At 34.9% G+C, this 23,604-nt stretch overlaps 1 protein-coding gene across 7 annotated transcripts in view; it reads left to right on the top strand.

Moving 5' to 3' along the window:
• Positions 1 to 23,604, top strand: part of LOC121367570 (cAMP-dependent protein kinase type II regulatory subunit-like) — a 92,442-nt gene that overhangs the window by 25,484 nt on the left and 43,354 nt on the right. For 4 of the 7 annotated variants that reach the window (XM_041491832.1, XM_041491829.1, XM_041491828.1 and 1 more), the window contains exons 4-6: positions 10,498 to 10,506; positions 18,498 to 18,581; positions 22,734 to 22,775. In XM_041491832.1, the coding sequence (XP_041347766.1) occupies positions 10,498 to 10,506; positions 18,498 to 18,581; positions 22,734 to 22,775 (135 nt within the window). The remainder of the gene's footprint in view (positions 1 to 10,497; positions 10,507 to 18,497; positions 18,582 to 22,733; positions 22,776 to 23,604) is intronic. The other 3 variants (XM_041491833.1, XM_041491827.1, XM_041491831.1) reach the window with 1 other exon arrangement.

The following is a 23,604-nucleotide window of genomic DNA, read 5'->3' as shown; positions in this document are numbered from 1 at the left end:
TCAACAGAATGAAAAAGATTGACAGAAATAATGTTCCACAGTGATTAATCAAACTTCTTAGAAATTGTCAAAATCGAGAATGAAACCCCACGCACATGCACGGGGCAACTGCATGATGCACATGCAAACTATGGAATGTGTTTTGATAAACAGACCTGAACATTCTGTGAATGTCTGTCGTCAAAATGTATGTTTAGTCTAATAGTTGATATTAACATTAATATTTCAGGTTCAGGTGAGAATGTATAGGACCACCTGTACAACATTTCACCTGTTTCATGGATATATGATTAAATCATTGTGGGTATATTTCTCCAAAGTGTATGACCCCCAAATGGGAAATGGATTGCTGGTTCAGTGCTGCCAGGGATTGGGTGATACCAAGATATAGTCCCATACAAGAAGAAAAATATTCATCATAACTTACATGATTTGAAAATCATGTTTACACTCCTGAGTGGCCCGCAAAATGAACTGCATTTTTATTATGCTTATTCTTCAGTGTGAAATATCACAGTTCATCCTACTCTAAACAAGGTCATTCTGTCTGGGCAGACAACATATACCTGTTGCATAATGACCTTGCTAGTCTGTTAAAACAGCAAACACCAAGTGGGAATGGCGATGTAACCACTCATGTGTCATGTGCATGAGAGATTGGATTGCAGACCTTAACCTGATTCAGAACTGTTTCTCTTTAAACAAGTTCATGACACTGAAAGTAGAAACCAGTTCAAAGAGCGGGCAGTATCAGTGTATATAGTTAGTTCAAAGGATTTGTGGTTACTGTATCAGCATGGGATGTGAAGATCCTGATATTCCAGACACCACTTTCTAGTGCAAGGTCCAAATCCAGTTATAAGCTTTCATGGGACACATCTGCAACTTGTTAAATGATTGTAGTGTTAGGCCAAGGTTCAACCTAGCTGTGAACGCAAAATTCTTATTATCCTTGTTATTATTAAAACATTTAATTGCTGAAAACAACTATTACAAATATCTTGAGGTAGATACAAAGAGAAAAAAAGTTATGTCATCTTATTATTTTTGTAATTTTAAATATAAATACACATAATGTACTAAAAAAAATATTAAAATGATACTAGGTACCTACAGATTTTTTGAATTTTTTTTGGTCTATTACAAATACACAAAAGTACAGCTGTGTTTTCACACTATAATGATATAAATAAACAATCATTTGACAACACAAACATGGTTTTAATTGCATCTAAAAGTTCATACACGTGAACTTGTCCGACCAACTAACAATTAGACGGTAACACCTGCCCTGGACAGATAGCTGAGCTATGTGTTTATAGGACAGCATGCTTGAATCTTATTTAGATATGTACATTAAAAAAATCAAGTTGACATGAATGCACTCAAAGCACAAATGACATAAGACAATTAATATCCTTGGATGACTCAGAATTATACAGGGTTTTCAGAAAACAATTGTATGCATTGTATGGTGATGAAAAGCAGAATTAGGTTTTCTCCTTCGATTACCAAGGCCTCGCCTTGTATAAAATCCGCTATCATTAACTAACTGATTGAACCACGTTAGCTGGAGGCAGATGGATTTTTCAGTTCATATTCGTGTTATATATGTAGGTTGGGGGTTTTAACTTACAAAATTTTGAAGCGTTTTGCTTTAACTTACATTTAAGTGATTATGAAAGTGTATTTGTACTATATTGGTGTTATCATCAGCAAGTTAAAAGCAGAGAGCTTTTGTTCCAGCATAAAATTGTTAACCATGACATTTATATGATTATCTGTTTTAGAGTGTTTTAACTACAATAACATTTTGCCTCATTGTATTGACTAAAATTGTCACGCTCTTGAACCTAACAAGACTCCAGACTGGTATTAAATCTGTGAGACTTGGAAGTCCCAACATACCATAATGGTTTTATTGATGCCTTCTGCTAACACTTGTATCCATCTTGTGAATGCCGTGATGTGCCTTGCCCATAATTGCCAGTATTGGGAATTAGTGTATTTTCCCATGAATCAATATGCTCCTCTTGAGGCAATTGTGAGCCAGGATGGTATTGTCATAGTAATGGCGTGAAGTCATCCCGTCTTAATTGGATGGTTAACATGCGTGGTGTTAATCAGGACGTGTCAGTTGACGTGTAATAAGTGATTTATGCCACGAGCATCACAGATGATGGTATTGCCTCGTTATTGTTTGATATTTGGAACGCTCCTCTCTTATTGCTGATTCATGAAAAGAAAAGGAATATTTGTTTAAAGGCACTTCAGCACAATAATGATTTAACTATGGTTATTTGGTATTTAAGTTTAACATGGTCATTTCGATACCTTTTTCTGCCACATAGACTGTTCCTACAGGCATAAGTAGCAAGAGATCTTTTTACATTCAATTTCCACTTAGTGTGCATAGGGGGAAAATGTGGCAGATTCATCAGGCAGAAATAATTCTGTTTTATAAGTGGTTTGAGTTTGAGAGAATACTACACAAGTGTCTGTTAGTTAGCATTAATTTTATCTTATTAATTGTTTACAAAGTATTGAAAAATGAAAAGCCAGTTTAATACAATTATCAATAGCATAGAGCTGGGTGGTATACCATATATATATATCAATATCATGTCAGTACCAATTTACCGTACCGAGCAAACCGTAACCTTTTTGTCTACTGATTAATTTTTGACAAAAACCACGTTGAGTGGGTATAAGTTTTTAATTTATATTCACATATATTCACGTGAATAATTTATAAATAGATAAAATAAAGTTCATATTTGAATCAGTAAGTATTATTTCTGTGGGTTTTTATAATTTTTATGATATTTTAGATAAGTTAATGTTGACTAGAATTAAAGGTAGGGTCAACTCAAACAAGAGCCTTATGTGTTGGAAAGATGCATACCCGGACCACCAACACATACTGACACTTTAACAAATGAAAAATGCGTAATTTTAGAGTTAATAAAAAACCATGATTATGCCTGCTAACTGGGGGCAGCCATTTTGTTTCGTTTTTGTGACGTCCAGTAGTATAGCTTGGGGCGAAGTGACGTCAGCTCCGTCCATCTTCTCTATGCACAGTGTAAACAAACGCTGTAATTTACGACAAGGCGCTTTGCTTTCATCAACCTGACTTGTAAAACAACATAAATGACTTGATAGTATAATAAACTATTTAATTAAATATATTTCAGGTTACATCAATAGAACGTTATAGTATTTTTATTTTTTTTAAAAATCCAAAGAAAAAATGCATACTATTAGGCCTATTAGTAGTTCGAGCAAAAACTACCACTCACGATACCCAAGTCAGTGATAGAAATAAGCAAAAAATTTCACTTGTCCACGGGACAAGTCTGGTGTAATTTTCAATTGTCCGCCTGAATTACCACAGTACTTACCTTTATTATCTCAGTTAACCTCCATGGTCATTTAAATTTGATTTGTTGGTTTACAGGCAATGTTTTTCAATATGGCGTAATGGAGGAAGAAATAAAAATATAAATGATTTTCAGATTATATTTATTGGGATTTATTAACAGCATTCTCTCAAAGCCAGAGAGGACGGAATTAAAAAAAAACCCTCAAAACTACAAAACTTATTATTTATTGATATACATGTTCATTGTTTAAGCCATATGTTTTTGTAACAGTTTTATGCATTCATTCTGAACTCAAATGTATCCATTTTTATTCATTACAAAATTAATGTAATATGAACCTTTTGAATACTGCAGGTGAGATATCTCAACTAAGTTCATAATTTAAAAAAAATTATAGAATTAATTTTAACTCAATTATAAAACAGAACCTTTTTTGTACTATTTATAACATCTGATATTTTAGATATTAATAATTAAAAATTAAATTAATCATAAAGATTATTCTACACTTTCTGTTTTCAAACAAGAAAATAAAATAATAAAAATTGAAATTGTTCTTGACACTTAATTTAAATGCAGTTCGTAATTAAGGTCAAGGTTAATAACTAAAAACTTGTAAGTTTTTGCTGGCAAGCTATTATTAAAATATACTTTTATCAAGTGACTTCAGTGAAATAGATAATGTTGCTACATTACTTTGTTCAGTATGATGCATCACATACTGTTTTTGTGCTACGAAAATTATCAAAGCTTGAGGTATTTCCATAGTAACCTAATATCGTATAGATAATTTTTCATGGAAATACCATTTTTTTTTGCAACTTAAATTTTAAAACTTTAATTTGATTGGTTTTAAATTTATATAACAAAAAAAAGAGTATTTTTTATATATTTTCATTTTCAAGGTCCCTTCTCGGCCTTGCCAGGTTTGTTTTCTTGACACGCGAGGTAAAACATTTTATTTTCGTTTTCATCGTATCGGAGCCACGATCGTCCATACTCCCACGAGGAAAGATATCTCCGTTGCCGTTTGTTGGCATCATACTGTTGATCTCTTTTCCGTTTAGTGCTACTGTCTGTGGTTGGCTTTGGTTTCGGTGTTACACCTAACCAGCTTTCCATGTTTACGATACTGAGTCGTACACTAACAGCTGTCTAAATTGACCTGATTTTCGCGGGGATTTCCGTACTTCGTGACAAAATCGCGAAATACATGTTTTTCAGCCCAAAATTTCCACTTGTCCAATGGAAAAGCTCAAGCCATAGTCTGCTTGTCCGTGTCAAATCTCACTTTGCTCGGAAAAGCCTTATTTTGAACGCTGCAAGTGATACTTTTCTTTGGGACGACGTAATTGGTCAGTTTTGTGATTTTAGATGGGAAAGTCTACTTAATCAAGGGTTTTACAGAATTACTTACAGTAATAAAGCAGGGCGGTTGGTAATGTCCATTACGATTTGAGGTGTATCCATTCTATTACCACACAATACACTGTGATCTTCATAAAAGAGGCACGTCTTTTCAGTGTGTCTAGACACAGTGTTTGGGGACCGTCTGAATATACACCTACCAATCAGGAACCACAGAAAGGCCATGGAAAGAAAAGACCAATTAACCAAGAAAACACTCTGATTATTGTTTCAGTACGTGGGTTAATTTATGTACAAAACATAATACAGTTATTTCAACACTTTGACAATGGTGGTTTATTTTGTATTGAAAAATAATATGTAATTGGAGCTGGCTTACTAGGATGGATATAATTACAGAACATTGCGATGCATCTGCAAAAATCAGGTATGTTTTGTTTCTTCAGTTTGAAGACTAATTCCTGACGTGACACGTTAGGTATTACGTAACCACCAGCCCGCCAGAGGGCGTATTCACTGGGATGGTACAAAATGGCTGCGCCCGTTATATATAATAGCCATCACATTTAACCGTTTTATTAATTAACTATACGATTATACTTGTTGATATTAAAGGGACATACCCTAGTTTCAACCCGTGAAAATTAACACTAAGTTTAGTTAATCTACAAACCTGTAACACATTTGAATAAAGTTACAATTAAGTGAAACATGAGTCTGTGACTTTAAAATGGTGAAATACCATCTAAAATAGATTAAAACTGGACTCCATAGCTGTTACTTCTCAGACGCACGTGCGTTTTTAAAAACATGAGAAATGTATTTTGTGATATTAAAAACACTAGGATGACCAAAAAGCACTTCGCATGTACAGAAATAGATAATCTAAACAATAAAATCTAAGTAAGGTTATCAAAAACGGCTCTAATAGTAAAAAATATGCCTTAGTGTTTAAAAACTAGGGTATGTCCCTTTAAGCAATAATGTGCATTATATATCGTTGAATATGCATACCAGGCCAAATACCGTAATTGTCCACTCCTTTAAGCAAAAAATGGTCAGCAGTCCAGTATTTATATCTTATTATTCCCGATAACAGTGGGGTTTTTTACCTGAATTTTTTTTTTAAAAAACGAACACCGATTCATATCCCAATATTTGGTGATTTTCGTTGTTGGTAAAACGATCAAATTTATTATTAAATTAGCTGTCACAATCAGAAAATGAAAATGACCGCGACGTGCCACCATTGTTGTCGAGTGAAAATACTTGCCAAAAACCACTTTTCAACTCAAAATTACAAGCTATTTTCAAAATAAAAACAAAAATCTAAAGATACAGGAAGCTGAGTTGTCTTCTGTTTCCTCTTATACAAGTCTTTCCGGCGAGTGTCGTGTGCAAAACGACGGTAAATATGAATTGGGGAATGCACTGTACAGTATGTCGACTGGTGTGATGTCGGGCGAGATATCTCACCTGCAGTAGTCAGAAGGTTAAAATACCAAAATTGCGTTATTGAAAAATGTTTTACACCATTCAGTAAAGTACTAACAATATATCTGACAAACACAGAATAGCTGAAAAGAAGAGAAATATGAGGGCCTTGTGTATGGCATTTAATTTTATTTAGATGAAATTAGTGGGTGAGACATAACTCAGGCATGCATTTAAAGCCGAGTATACCGAAAATACTGCTCAGTATCGGTGTTGTATCAATACTGATACTGAGGTAAATCACCCCAAAAATACTGTTAACTCTTTCACCACTAAGTTTTACAGTCTTGACCTTCCCTGCACACTGAGTTTAAATAGCAGATTTATGATCATGTTTGTTAAAGGATAAAATTACTTGTTTTATCATTAATTTTAGTTATAGGCTATACATTTCCAGAAAGGTGAATGGACGGCTGTCTAGATAAAAAAAATAATACTTTAAAAATGTTAAGATTCAACAGGTATAAATCTGGTAATTACAGGTAAACTATGCATATTACTCGCCTATTTGAGTAGGTAGGACTGGTAATTTAAAAAAAACCCAGTACAAATGTTTTTCTTGTTGGATAATTAATTAATTAACATTCCAGTTATAATTTTAAAATATATATTTACAATGCTTTTGCAAAATTAAGCTTTCATTTCATCAACAGAAATATCATACCACACACCTTTGTTGTTAGCAGGATCTGTATCACGCTTTTTTTTGGCATTCATGTTGGTAAATTACACAATTTTTCCATACACTGTATTGGAATAAAATAGCGAAAAGTACTCTATGGCGTTTGTGTTGACGTCAAACACTTTTACGGGCCCCGGATTTTTAGTAAATGTTGATCTGCAGGTAACCGAATATGGCTCATGTGTCCAGGTAAACTCAGGCGCGTGGTAAAACAGTGGCAAGTCATCTTGTAACTCGTCATCGGTATCATTTTCTTCTAAATTGCCATGTTTAATGACATTTCGTTCACGATCGCCAATCTCGATTAAATCAAATGCACCAAAGTCCATATTATCCCACATTTCATCATCGGAAAACCCGTCATCTGAATCCCAACCATTGTTTTCAACAGACGAAATTTTGTCACCTCGGTTCATGTTTAATTACAGTCAGAATATCAGTATAAACTTGGAAAAACTCATTCAAAATTCGCTAGAACATGGGCACAGCCATTACAGTGTGTCACATGGCAGCTATGGTCGCGCGAGATTTTGTCTAATTATAATATTGACGCGTCACCCGGCGCCAAATATGAACAGGTGTTACAAGCCGCTAAACCGGCCTGTCGTGGTGAGAGGCACTGGCATCGCAAGCCGGTATACCGGCCTGTCGTGGTGAAAGAGTTAACAAACCTGAAATTTCAGTACCGCCCAGCTCTAAAATAGCAGATTGTAAAAATATATGGTATGTACTGGATACAAGTATATTTTATTTTTAACATTCACAAAACAAGACATTTTAACTTCTCTTCAGATTAAAACTTATTTACAGCACTTGCACAGTTAACTTAAATATCATAAAGAGTGAGTGGTTTCAATGGAGGGTTTGATGTGATATCAATGTCATCACTACGGAACAAGCAGTCAATGTCTTTCAGTCACCAACCTACATGTGTGGGATATCACTGTGATACCACATCTAACACGAGATTATCTCCAACAGGTGTGTATCATTGCTGGCACAGCCGTAAGATGTCTGTTGTGAAAGTGAAGTAATAAGCTGAGCAATGTAACAAGCGTTTTGATTGGAGCGTGATAAACCTGTAAAGAATCAACAGTGATAAACCTGTAATTGTCGGGTGACTCGTTCACCCTGCAGTGATCCAGTTCTGTTCATACCTTGCATCGGCTTATGTCACTGTTGATGTTACATTACAGGTTTTCAATTCACACCGTGTCGTTGTCTTAAAAGGTTAACTTTATAATGAATTTGTTTACAACATGTGGGAGCTGTATGGTTTAAGTTTATTTTACTGTACACTTTCGTATTCCCAGTAATGAGTAAAACATTTTATTTCTACTTTTAATTTCACATATTATTTTTATTCACCAAAAACATACAATTTCTAGCCATCCATAGACATGCCCATATTATTTACAAACTGTAATAATGTTTACAGGTGGGGTGATAACAAGCATACATAGAATTATACATTGTACATCAATAACGAGTGTAAGTGCCACAAAGCGTCTTACATAATACCTAAGAATGACATCGTTGTTCACACATGATGTCATTCACACGTGATGTTATTCTAGATCATTGTCAGTATGTCCAGGGCTGGAAACGGCCTGTGGCCAGGTCGCCAAATGCAACCAATGTCATGTTTGGGCGACTTAAATACTAAAAAAATAATGCCGTAAGTCGCCTAAATAATATTATCAGGGCGATCTTTAAAGCTATAACATGTGAGCCACTATTAATATTTGTATTCCACATTAAAATCATGCTCGTGGTTCTATTACCTTAATTTGCCAACATTCATTATAATTTTTGGGGCTATCATATTTTTTTGTGAGTTTCGAACCCTGAGTATGTCTACTACACAGCTGGGGATGGGGGGCTAACAAATTGTCATTATTCAAGAGAGTTATTTTTGTTTCCCGTTGGCCAAAAAGCAATTTTAATCCAGGATTTTCAGAAGGTTTTTCTTTCTTTCTTTCTTTATTAAAAAATCCTTGCACCGACCAGTGATCCATAACTGGTTCAACAAAGGCCATGGTCTGTGCTATCCTGCCTGTGGGAAGCACAAATAAAAGATCCCTTGCTGCTAATCGGAAGAATAGCCCATGTAGTGGCGACAGCGGGTTTCCTCTTAAAATCTGTGTGGTCCTTAACCATATGTCTGACGCCATATAACCGTAAATAAAATGTGTTGAGTGCGTCGTTAAATAAAACATTTCTTTCTTTCTTTTTTTATTAAAAAATCAAAATAGCCTTTATTGGAAATAATACCTCTATCTGGTTTCAACATTACTTTATTAAAAAGTTAACCTATAAGAAAGACATATATATGTACACTTACCAACATCAAATCAAAATATATTATTACATTGCAGGTTATGTAGTCATTAACCGTCTCAAGAAAAACAACAGTGACTACTCAGCAATCACAAAATGTTTAGTCATGTGGATGTTGTTGTTTTTGTTGAAGTTTTTAGTGGGGTTGTTGTTTTTTACATCCCATTCTTGTTTCAAAATTATGTAGAACCCTCGACACAGCACCCTACACCTTACATTTTCTGTGACTAAGATGTAATTTGGCTATCACTGATTCGTAATGCACAGATTTTAAATATCTTCTGAGCAGTCTGGTTTTAGTTTTGAGGGATAATAACTACTAAATGTAATTTAAAAATGTATGTAATTGATACATAATTATACATATTGGTCATGACTGGTATCAATTACACTGCATATATCGGGCCATTCATAAGTATTCATGACCATACAGAATGGGGATGGTGGTAATATTAGCATACACAGGGCTTCTAGAATTTAAAAAATAAAAATCTACTAGCCATGGGATCGGTGATTTTAAAGATGTACTAGCCATGATTAAAATTCACTAGCCCTACTTTAAGTAAATACAATTTTACCAGTAGGAATAATCAAGATACATGTATGTTACCTAAAGAGGGAGATAGAGCTTTAAAACCCTTACATTGTGTGTGTGTGTGTGTGTGTGTGTGTGTGTGTGTGTGGTTTGCAGGATATTCATATTTATAAAACAGACTTACTAGTAGCATTTGACAACTTGTTTTCACTACCCAGTGGGCATGGAGATACTAGTTATTTACTAGCCCAACATTGAATATCACTAGCCATGGGAGTGGGGCTACCATAATCTTTAAGTCCTGATTCACTTTTAAAATTAAAACTAACCAAAATATGTAGATCTATAACATATTCCTTGCAGAATCAACATATGCTTTTAGAAAAGTGGGTAACCATACCCCCCCCCCCATACCCCATACACACACACACACACCCCACACACCCCACACACCCCGAGATATATCTATGTGTGAGTGTAGTGTACCCTCGTAAAAATATATGTATTGATAATTAAAGAGTTTAAAGAATTAATGATAAAATATCACCGGTCACCTGAATGCATGATCAGACAAATTCCTATCTAGATGTACGACACCTTTCAGAATTCTGGACAGCACAGGATAAGACTTTGTCATTTTATTTATTTTTATTTTATTTTTATTTTTTTGCTTCATGGATTTTCATCAATAGCCAGTACAGGTGAGTTTGCAACATCCTGTGATCGCATGTTGTTGGGGTGTAACTTGAAGTTTTGTCACATAGCTATTATATCTTTAAGACTGAAATGATCATCCAGTTTAGGAATTGTTTTTGGTGTGTGGGAAGATGGGGGGGGGGGGGGGGGGGGGGGGGGGGGGGGGGGGGGGTATGGGTTGTTTTTTTAATTGCATGACAGAGATTTATCCAGACATTGTACCGAACATCGGCACCTTCCCAAAAGCAAATGTCAAAGAAAATTCACAATTTCTTGGCTATAAATTCACAATTTGGTGAATAAATATTTTGGTAATTATATCTATTCTGATAAATTAATTTAACAAAGTAAAAAATTATCACAGAAAACAAACATTTTTGGAAGCAGTTGTGGTAACACAACACAATCTTGTAAAGTATGATCAAAACAGACTGTGATGTAACCTACTGTTATGCCAGGCCTTTGCACATGATACCTAAGATTTTATCAAGTTTTTCTTGCAATTTTGAAAGCATGAAAAATGCTAGTTGTCATTAACATATCCACCAAATAAGTACATTGTTCGAGCCCGATGGGGAACAAAAAGTTAAATCAACCCCCTAGCACTACAGACAACGATCGATCGTATGAAAAGAAAACATCACAAGTCAGTTATTTTGATTTCCTTTCATATACAACAGTTCACTAATGAATATTTTCCCACCAGTATGTCCCATCCCTGTTATGGATATATACACAGATGTCATTTTATTGAAGTCCCAAGATCAAATTGTAAAACGTTTCAAATTGTTTAGCCGCCATTTTCCTCTAATCACTGGCTCCCAAACTGCAGTTACTCTAACACTGCAGGCATAATAGTGCAAGTAGTGACCAGTCTTCTAAGGTAGCACACCACCATTTATGTTTGCGAACTTTAATCAGTTTTAAAAGAGTTTGTTTGGTGTTGTTTTTTGTTTGTTTTTTTTGTTGTTGTTTTTTCAAACATTACATAATTAAATTATTTTTACAGTTCATTATATGATTAAATAACACTAATAAAATTGGTTCCTATTTTCTTTTTCATTTTATTACTAATTTGTGGGTAGTATTATAAATAGAATCTATCACTGTTGTGAGGTATAGATAAGGCAATTCCACCCCAAGGGACAAAACGTTTTTTGTGAGGGCCGAGGTTTATCGAGAGTTGGAATTGTGTTATCTATATCTCATAACGATGATTGATACTTTTTCTTGCCCATTTAATTACAGTAACAAAACATTAATTTTGTAAGCTACGTACGGTTTGTTTATTGTTAAGCGATTCGTAAACATTTCACCTACAAACAATGCAACTCATTTAATCATATGCTGACAAATATAGTCTTATGCAACGGCATAACAATGCAACAACGTAATAAATAAAAAGTTGAAAATATTAATTTGTTTAAATATTTTTAAAACAATGATACTACGTGAAATGGCAAACAGAATTTTTAAAACCATGAGTTATGATGTCAATCGTCGTAAATGCGTATGTAGAAATCGTCTAGCCCTTAGGTCAGACAGATTTATCTAGCCCTATAGAGTTGGACAGATTTTTCTAGCACCATGCAAAAGCTGGATAACCCTGTCCAGTGGGAAAGAAAATATTATACAGTTATAATAAGCCTTTTAACTGCCGTATAGTTTTTGCTAACAAAGTTGTGTGTTTTTTCCCTTTATCATAGATCTATATAAATTAGATATTAATTTATTTTAATATTATTCTTTATAGTACCGGGTAGGTACTTTTCACATACCAGTATACATTTTTAGACTCTAGATAATTTTGTTTTAATATATGTGGGGGTTTGGCATGTTGGTCAATACTGATACACAAGTACATGTAATTGACACTATATGGTATTGTGAAATGTATTAACAGTTATTTAATAAGTTAAAACTTTAAATTGGTATGTGTGGCTGCCAATGCTTATACTGAACTGTGAACATTGATATTAAATGTAGTTCAAACTGAAAACTTCAGTTTCTCTTTATGTCGTTCAAGTGAATAAGTATAACTTTTAACAGGGATGTGGGAGTTGAATCAAACAAATTTAAGAACCCTTGTCTTCATTATATTATAACTGAAAATCAGAACAATAAAAACATTATTTTTGTTTTATTATTTACTTAATTAAGAACAATGTGAAAAAACCAAAATGAATATAATTAATTATATGTTTTAAATAATATTACAGATGCATTAATTCAGTGGCCCGAACAAATTCCCAAGTACGACTAAAATCACACAATCCGATCAGCCATGGGACCCTGGTGAAAATTCCTGGATAATCTCCTGCATGATTCAGTTGGGCTTAGAGGGTGATGAGAAATGTATTCAACTATAAGATGCTAGGCATATAATGGAAAGTTGACTTTATCATGATAATGGAAAGTGGATTTGATTAACATACAGTGTTGGTAATAATTCATGCACTGATAGTATTATGATATACAACAGATTCTATAAAATAGAATGTACTGCATCAGAGTTGAGGCGATAAATGTTAATTGTCCCAAAATACAGATGCCTAAAATAACCACGCTCAAATTAAGTACAAACATGCTGACATCAAAATGTCAACTCAGAACCATTGAAATATTAAACGTGCTCTCTCACAGATGGTTGACCTAATTATTGACCCAACAAGGTATTATATATATGACAATATATACATTTGATTTGTACCTAAAAGTACTTTATTGAACCATCTACATAATCACTATATCACATTTATTATTGATATTTTATATATAAAAAAAAATTGAATTATGGGTACGATCCATAATTCTGAGAAAAATAACGGCTATTTGGAGAGCAGAGGTATGGCGTATTATTTTGAGTCATGTGACGGGCATTCTCCGAATAACCGCAGTGTCGAAACGATTGACCAAGCTCATGTAATAAGAATGCTTGACCATCCTCTGCGACGTAGGGTAAATAGAAAAGAAAAAAAACAATGAAAATAAGTTGTTAAAAAATAATAAAAACATGTACTGAATGATAATAAGCTTATACATTAATTTATTTTAGTAACAGAAGCATGTTAAACATTGCCAATCCCGACTAGTTAGGCCTTTGCATCTGTAGGTAAATTTATCGTTAGTCGTACGCGAAAAGCTGTAAACATCTGCAGGGCTTGCCCTGGGTTGCTATTTTTGTTCGCCAAAACATTCGCCAATCTTCAATTTCTTTCGCCAATCTAAATATATATTCGCCAGTAATATATTTGCATTTCAGTCAAAAGATTTTATTTTTAATCTCGTTCTTTATAATATTGTATGTGCTAAAATGTACTTATTATTCAGTTTTTGTCTTGTAATCTAATAATGAAATGCTGCTGATGTCTAGGACTGGCTGTAGCCCAGTGGTAAAGCACTTGTATGATGTGCGGTCAGTCTAGGGTCAATCCCCGTTGATGGGCTCATTGAAGTCAGTGCATCACGAGTGGTATATCACAAAAGAGACAATTTTACTTTTTGTATGCATCAGAGAATGATATAAATTGTATGTTTCTCTGTAATTTGAAAGAATCAAGTGAATTTTGATCCAATATATATGTTCCCAAAAAGATTCACCAGACTAAGATATATACTATACATATATTTTTGCACCAAAAGTGTGAAATGTAAGTAACGGTACACAATGTTTACATATTTAATAGCCTAACAACTTATATCATTCAGTATCTGAGCTTTCGAGATACGTGTACAAAATGCTGGAATAAATGAGGTCCAGAACAGGACCCAATGCCCTTTTGTTTTTATTACAATTTTTTTTAAATATGATGAGACATCAAAATAATTTGAAAATGACAAAAGAAGTTTATAAATGTCCAATTATGGAGACTTAACAATTACATAATGTAAGATCTGACGTTTTTTGTAACCCTGCCCACGTTATGTTTTGTAATGATGAAATAATCACCCCTCTAAAGTTCTTTAACAATTGTCTCCCACACACTTCCTTCTTTCCCTGTCACTGGCATTAATTTTATCAACATTATAAATTTATAAACATTAGATTTTTTGTTCTTATTTTGGATATCTTTTTTCTTTTCTGCTTTATATAGAGATAAAACTCAATAGTCCCACCAGAGACTGTGCTACCCCCTCCAGATATTGTTCCAATGCCACAGGCCTATAGGCATGTATCGTTAATCTCTTTGGTAATGGATGTATTATTGTATATAATAGAAAAATCATATTTTAAAGAAACAAAATGGCCAGACTGACTGTTTTATTTATGAATTTTTTTTTTAATTAAAAGTGCACAACTCTTGATCATACCCTACGCCATGACCTCATTTTGTAACCCTCCTAACTTCCCGGTATGATTTATAACTGAATACTATTCATAATTAGTATGGTGTCCAACTCAAGGTTATAGCCAGTCACCCAACAAAGGAAACGTCTTTATGTTATTGCTATCAAAACACTGGCGTGCGACAGTCTTTCACAAGTGGGGAAAAAACCTCTTTCAGTTTCACACCGGTTTCGAGTTTTGTATTTCTGTGCAAGGGGCGGAGGGATGTATCATGTCGGCGTTAGTATTATATCAGTAGATATAGCACACATGAATTATAATTTCGCCTTTTAATTAATAGTTATATCATGGTTTTGACAAGTCAACTGTATTTAGACGGCAGCATGAGACTGAGTCGAGTGCCCGCCGTCTAAATACAGTTAACGAATCAAAACCAATGATATAACTGTTTTGTACCATGATTTACGCGTCTGAGGGGTGTGACCTAAAAACTGTGCAGTTAACTTCAGTTACCCGCACAGTTTCAGTTATACCATGGTATTGCAGTTACACCCCAGTTGACATCAAAGAGAAAAACACCAAATCATGGTACAATATGTTGAAATATAATCTGTAAACGTAGAAAGTTTTAACTAATAATGATTGTATATAAGTGAGAAACAATATGTATTCCTCACCAACACACCCACTTCGTGGAAATGAAATCAACCATGTGACCTAGATTTATAACATTAACCGGTATGACAAAACATAGCTAATAAAAAGTAAAACTTGTAGTCGATAGTAATCAAACATTTAGTATCAACAATGCAACATGTCTTAAAGGGACACACCCTAGTTACGGCTAGTTGTTAACCATTACGGCATTGTTTTTCGCTATTAAACCCATTTTTTCACAAATAAAATTGCACTTTACTTACCGTTTATTATTTAGAATATACATTTCCATTCACCGGAAGTGTTTTTTGGTAATCCTGGTTTTTGTAATACCACAAAATGCTTTTTTCTTATTTCTTAAAAACGCACGCATGTTTGAGAAAAAAAACGTTGAGCAGACAAGGTCTAATCTATTTTTAGACGGGATATTTCCATTTCAATGTCACAGACGTTGGTATACCACGTGACCGTTATCATTTTGGTTCGGTTTGTTTTCTCCTGCACGGTTCGCGCAATCAACATCCGATTTGTTGTTGTTCATTTGTGAGATTTTTCTTCACAGTTCATGAACATTTTCAGTAACAATAAAGTTCAGACAAGTAAGTGTCTCAATACAAAACGTTACAAACCCTTAAAACCAATAATTTTGCGAAGTCTTACGATATCTGGAGAAGGGATACAACCAGGACAGAACAGTTGGAACATGTCCAGGAGAGGTGAAAAGAACGCACCCCAAGTCTGTGAAATTTGTCGTGACGTAGGCATTGTTGTGCTCGAGCGACATCTACCGGTGACATCAGAATACTAACTTTCAAAATTATTTCAAGCAATTGGGACATGGGGATTCCCATGGTATTTATCGATATAAAACCTGCTTTTTCACTCCATTTGATAAAAACGTGATCTAAGTGTGTTACAGGTTTGTAGATTAACCAAATTATAATTTATTTTCGCTGGATAGAACTAGGGTGTGCGGCTTTAAAAAGTATTTCATTTTATTTAATCGCGTTTTCAAGCTTTATGACAAGCAGCTGGCAGTACACTGCTGAATAGTAGACTGGCCACGTGGACATGCAAATAACGCTTATTCACACCGCAAGGCGGATCAACTGAACAAAACTGGTTAAACATGTTTACTTCTAAAAAATGAGATGGAAAAACATCTTTTGCAAATTTTTTCGCCAAACCAAAAATTCTTTCGCAAATTTGTTTCATTTTTCACAATTGGCGAATGACAGCGCGAGCCCTGACATCTGGATCATGAACACCTTCATTTTCCACCTTGTCAAATTCATTATAATGCAAAATATGCCATAACAGCCGACTTGGAATAGAAATTGTTACATTTTTAAAGAATACTCTGAACTAGACGGTGTTTATATACGATGTGACTATATATACGAAGGCCGTGTATGTAACAATCATGTCAAGTGTAGTCAGCTTACTTGTTGGCATACGAAGTGATAGGTCATTTATACTTTGTTCTAACTTCTAAACAAAATGAAAAGTCCAATGAAAATAACCAATTAATGATGATTACAAATAAATGTTTTGTTACTTGCACATTATCATTCATTGTTCATTTACGTTGGAATACGGCTACGGCTATCATCTTCAAAGAAATAAACCAACAAATGAGAATCACACTTCACTGTTTTTCACTGAACTTGGAATACTTCAGCCAATCAAGCGAGCAGCAACGGAAAAGCCCAATAGTAAGGATTTCCGAATGTGACACTTTATGAAAAGTATGACACAATCACACCAGTGTTCAGTAGATTAGTATTGTATTAAAAAATAAAAATATGGCCTAAACCATTTAGCCTGATAGCTGAAACTAATAAAGATCATTAAAAAGTTATGTCTTCTGTTTTCATTTAAAAAGAAAAATGCCCATAAATATTAAATTTAAATAATATCAACTATATTATAATAAATATTGCAATACAGTTTCTTATATCGCAATACTGTTTTGACCGTATCATTGCACCCCTATTTGCCATGTATATAGCCGGCTCTCATTTGCCAAGTCTGTATACACGGCGATCGTTTATATAAAATCCAAAAATACCGTATATGGTTTTCGTATACATATAGCCTCATCACTACGAGTCTGTTTTTCCGTATTTTTTATGTCTCATCACAAGAAGAGTTCCAAATTTTAAAAATGAAGCGTATCATGGAATTCCCTCGATCGTAGTTCAATTAAAATGTTTTGGATCATACAGTAACTAGGTTTGGTATTCCAAATGAATGTAAGTTTCATTTATAATGCATATTTAGAGAAACAAGGCCCACTAAATCCGTAATTGAGCTCCTTTAAGTTTAATTAGATTTTAAAAAATAACTTGAAATGCATTTGTGAATATTGACAACTTTACAGCAGCTGTTAACAACAGTACTGAACTAAACCGACCTTCCTTCACTGTATTATAGCCAATGTTAGCAGATTTAATTACCTAAGTAATATATTTTGCAACAAACCTGGCTTATTATAAATCCTAGAACTAAAAACCCCAATATTTTATGTTGGCTTCAGGCTTCTTGGATTTTAATGTTTTATGTAAATCCCCAAGGCAACTCAGAGAGGGCTCATAGCATAAAATTAATTAGTAGACACAAAGGCAGGTACTTTTACAAAGGTAAATATGGATAAAATCCATACCCTCATATATTTTCTGAGGATACTTATTTATACCAAATGAATGGAATTATTCTGATCCACATTGAGTGGGTACAAGTTCACAATTGTTACTCACATATATTCATATATTAAAGCCAGCACGACTATATAGGCAAGTCCTTGAATGTATTTGTCTTGTTGGACAAAAGGTAACTCTCATTCTTTCATTCTTTTTTTTCTTTCTTTCTTTTTTTTTGGGGGGGGGGGGGGGGGGTAGGGGCTGTGTGTGTTGTTTTGGGGGGTCTTCTGTGTGTTTTTGTATTTTTCTTCTTTTTTGTTCCTCCAGAGTTGCTATTAAAATTGTTATAGATGGGTACTGCCTCTAGCATCTATTTATAAGTGAAATGTTCTCCGGTTGTGTTTTTCAGATAATTCATCCAAAGTCTGATGAACAAAGAAAAAGATTAAGTGATGCTGTTCGAAGCATTCTTCTCTTTAGAGCATTAGATTCTGTGAGTATTTTCTTTTAGCCATTACATGTTTTAATTTTTGTTTTTAACAAGTATTTGTTTTTGTCCTTGGGTTGTTTGTCTTTAGCAGTTTCAGTTGTTAATTACATATATATATAATATTGTTTGACTGCAGTGATCATTTGCCATAACCATTGAATTTTCTTGTTTGTAGTCCAGACAACCTTTGATGGGTTGTGGATGCATTTTGAATGCATTCAAGTTAAATGAAGAATTCTGTTCCAAAAAGCAAATCTTTCACTTAACCTTTAGACTAATGGATAAATTTTTGACAAATGCACATTGAGTGGGTACAAGTTCATAATTGTTACTCACATATATTCACTAAAGTTCCTATTTGAATCTGTAAGTATTATTTTTTGTGGGGTTTTATAATTTTAATCATATTTTAGATCAGTTAATGTTGATTAAAATTAGGCAAAAACACGAAAAAGTTATGTGTACTTACAGGTGTTTGTGGCCAGCTGTTCAGTATTTATGTTCCTTATTCCTGATAACAGTTGTTTTCTGACCAGAATTTAAAAAAAAAAAACTACCGTATATTGCCGTGTATTAGCCGACTTTTGAAGTCTAGAAATACTTTCCAAAAGAAGAGAGTCGGCTATAAATACACGGAGGCAACAAATTGGTTCATAAAATTCCGATCGAAAACACTTCCGACCCCGACTTACAAATTTTGATCAGACCCTTAGAGCCTTTCACAGCTTATGTAACAATAATTTGTGCACAATATATACTACTCAAAAGAATTTAAGGGTCAAAAATTTATAACCAAATAAGTTTCAGAGTGTATTAGATTGATGATGTAAACTACACCAAAAATTTAATTTATTGTTCCATATTTACAAAACCCCACAAATAAATGTCACTGTATACAAGAAAGTCGCATGACATGCTGTCAAAGTTGAAGGTTGTCAAACATGGATTTTACACATTAGAACATTCATTTAATAGTGTGTGAATCCACCCCTGGCGCGAATACACTCGACACATCGTTGCCTCATGCTGTTGATCAGACGTCTGAAGAACTCTTGGGCAATGGCCTGCCACTCTGCCATAAGAAGTTGACCCAGATCATGAAGGTTGGCCGGAGGGGCATGGTTATCCCGAACTCTCCTGCCTAATTCGTCCCAGGTGTTCTCTATTGGGGCCAAGTCAGGCGAATATGCTGGCCAATCCATCCTGGCGATACCTTGTTGTCTGAGAAAGTCCGTTACCACCCTGGCGCGGTGGGGTCTGGCATTGTCATCCTGCAGAACTGCCCCGCCGTCAATCTGCTGAAGGCCTGGGAGAACCAACGGCCGGATAATCTCATTCAGATAGCGGATTCCATTCAGATTGCCATCCACCACATAGAGGAGGGTCCTGTGGTGGATAGAGATGCCGCCCCACACCATGACGCTGCCACCACCGAACCGGTGACGTTGTCTAACGTTAACGTCAGCGAAGCGCTCCCCAGGACGTCTGTAGACACGAACCCGACCGTCGTTGAACTGGAGACTAAACCTGGACTCATCAGTGAACATCACTCGACCGCACTGAACACATTGCCACCGCAGATGAAGCGTGCACCAGTGACGTCTGGCCATTCTGTGACGTGGTAGGAGTGGTGGTCGAACAGCCTGGCGACGGCAGCGTAGATTATTGGCTCTCAGACGATTGCGTATGATTTGATCAGACACTCGAGTTCCAGTCGCAGTCCGCAGATTGTCACGTAATCGGCGTGCAGTGGTTGTGCGTTGACGTAGAGCCATATTGGTGATGTAGCGGTCCTCTCTATTTGTAGTGCTTCGGGGTCTTCCCGAACGTGGACGATTTCGAACAGAATTCGTTGCTTGGTACCGTTGCCACAGTCGGCCAACGACACTCTGACTGACACCAAGTTTCAGAGCAACATTTCTTTGCGTATTGTTATCCTGAAGCCAAGCAATAGCCCTTCCTCGATCTTCGATAGTCAGTTGAAGTCGTACCATTGTCGAATTTGGAGTGTGCACCGTACACGAACGCAAGCTCCAATTATACGGAAATTCAGCATTGGGAACATGGAATACACGTGCAAAGCGTGCAAATGAAGCGCTTTGTGAAAAAGCAAGTTATGGGCACTTAGCAGACCTTTCGCTTTCGCCCTAATTTACGTGCAAATGTAAGCATGTTTTCGCCATTAGAACTAGTCGACAGTGTCAATGACAGTGGATTTTAATTCATTTATGGGTTGCTTAGACCCACTTTCGTCAAAATGGAACAATACCATGCGTGACATTATGGTCTAGCTAATATAATTGACATTCAGAAAATAATGTCGAAAATATCGTCTGACCCTTAAATTCTTTTGAGTAGTATAAATAATACACCCCATCATGCAATATTATGTAGTTTTTTGTTCTTGAATGCATTAATAGTTTGATGAATAATAATAAAAATTACTTGTTTTATTGTCATTTCAATGGTAAAAACGTGTTCCGCCATCTTTGTTTGACACCTCTGTCTATATCATTTTGTAAGCTCTTATTTGATTGGATTACACAATTCTGTGTAAACAACAGCCATGAACGACAGAATCGTTTTTCTGTGTGGAGGGTAAAACAGGGATTAAACATGCCTTAATGAGTTTATTATTTGCTGTCCAGTGAATAATTTAATTACTTATGTGCAATGATATGTTGTTACAGCTTGAATTGTTTATTTTCCTGTTATGATTTATCGGTACTAAATTAGTTTTGCACGGCATGGAAGACGTTAGCATTGTGATGACGATTACCGTGTCTGTAATAATTAAAGGGGAAAAAATACAATGAAAAAGAAAAGCACAAGTCTATCATTTGACAGTATTATTGAAACCAATACAATGTGCAACTGGACAAAAGATGACTTCGGCTTATACACGAAGCCGATGATTTTGTACTTGATATTTAGTGTCAAACTAAGAGGTCGGCTAATACACTGCAATATACGGTACAATTCATATCCCAATATTTGGTGATTTTCAGTGTTGGTAAAACAAATCAAATTTATTATCAAATTAGCTGTCACAATTAGCTATCGATCCCTGAAAATTACTGTAGTGATCTGCCATCGTTGTCAAGTGAAAGTACTTGTCGAAAACCACTTTATTAATTAAACATTTTAAGGTATTTTCCATTAAAAAATGAAAAACAAATGCTAGCATGCTGTCATGTAAATTGTTTTCTGCATTAAATTTCCATTTGCTGTGAGTGCCGTTTGCAAAACAGCGGGAAATATGAATTGGGAAATGCACTGTATACAGTGTTTAATACCGACTGGCGTGACATCGGGTTATATACCTCGCGTACAGTAGTCAGAAGGTTAATACTCTAGGATCACATTGGAAAATATTTTGGTTTAGCCAATTTTCAGATATGTACATGTATGTCCAGTATTTATTAAAATGTGGTTAATTTAAGGAATATTTTATTAGCCAAAAATTAAATGTAGCCATTTTAAATAAAAATTAGCAATTGGCTAATGTGGCCATGTACAGGGTAAGCCTTCAAATACTAACATTCTGTTATATTTGATGCAATTAAAAGCATATTGTAAGACAGTGATTCAGGGCTCCTCAACTCTGAAATTGTCATTGATCTGGGCATAATAAAATTTATTTTAAGGAAATAATAATAAAAAATAAAGAATCAAACAGAAACTTGTTTCTCCCAGAACGTTTAAGTTTAAGGAGATGACAAGGAAGGATGCCATTCAAACACCCCAGAATTAGAAAGAATTCTAGAGACCTTCTTGGTGATGGATCATTCAGAGATGAAAAATCTCAAGATTTCTTTAGAATTTATATATCCTCTATAAATTGTCCTTGTTCTTTAGTAGAAAGCTTAGTTATACACATGCACTCAAACACACGCATGCGCATGCGCGCGTGCGTGCACACACACAGATCAAAGGTATCCCCAATTTTTCATCAAGGTCATTTTGGTGTCTGACCTTTCATCATTAATGTTAGCATGTACATTCAGATGTACGATTTTAGGTTGGTGTTACCATCTCAGTAGGCAGACTGACATGATAGCAGGAATGTTTGTTTATGTATGGTTAAAGAGAAAAAACCTAATAAAAACAAAGGAAAATATACACAGATATTTTACTAACTTTTTGTTTTTTCAGGAACAAATCAGTGAAGTGTTAGATGCTATGTTTGAAGTAAAGGTAAGAGTCAGTCGTTTCCTAATATTACATATGCCTGTATACATATATGTGTAGATTCTAAACATCTACCAGTATTGATCAGTTTTCAGTAAATATTGGTTTAGATTGTTTTTACTGGCTACCAGTAACTACACACAGTTTGAAAAAACAAAGAGCTTTAACGGTATACAACTTATGTTTGCCTCAGGAATAAGCCTCAAGTCTTCCATCAGTGATAGCTTCTTGTATTCTTGTAAAACAGATTACGATAGCAGCAGCTACTGCAGCTAAACAATAACAAGACGTGTGTGTGTGTGTGTGTGTGTGATATAAATTACTTTCGCAGATCGCTGTTAAAAAAAGTAAATTACAAAATAACGAGGAGGATTTGTGGCAGACTGCTTGACATCTTGCGAGTATTGATTTCTCGTCACTTGCATCATCAGCTTGGCACGTTGCTGTTGTGCTCGGTGTTGGGAAGTTTGTCAGATGTGTAATAATTTATAGGGATCATTATTATCCAACATTCAGATGGACTCGAAGGCATAAAATGCAACAGTGTCTAGTCTTCTTGAAATGTGTAGTATGAAGAAAGTCATTGTTGGCAAAGAGACAACTCTGGTTAGTTAAAAAAAATGTATTTTATATGCACTTTCCAAAGTCAGGACAGCACATACTTTGGATTATGACAATAGAGTTTGTTGGACAGAAGGGGCATTTTACCCTTTGGGAAATCAGGCAAGCACCCTTTACGATACAGGTGGTGAAAATTAACTAATTGTTTGATGTGTTGTTCTCATGAAACGAACTAATATTCACAGCTACATTGTATACATTTGCCAAACAGAAT

Source organism: Gigantopelta aegis, chromosome 3 (genome assembly GCF_016097555.1).
Source record: "Gigantopelta aegis isolate Gae_Host chromosome 3, Gae_host_genome, whole genome shotgun sequence".
Classification (NCBI taxonomy): domain Eukaryota; kingdom Metazoa; phylum Mollusca; class Gastropoda; order Neomphalida; family Peltospiridae; genus Gigantopelta; species Gigantopelta aegis.
The sequence above is the reverse complement of the archived record's forward strand: the minus strand, read 5'-3'. Positions and strand labels throughout refer to the sequence as shown.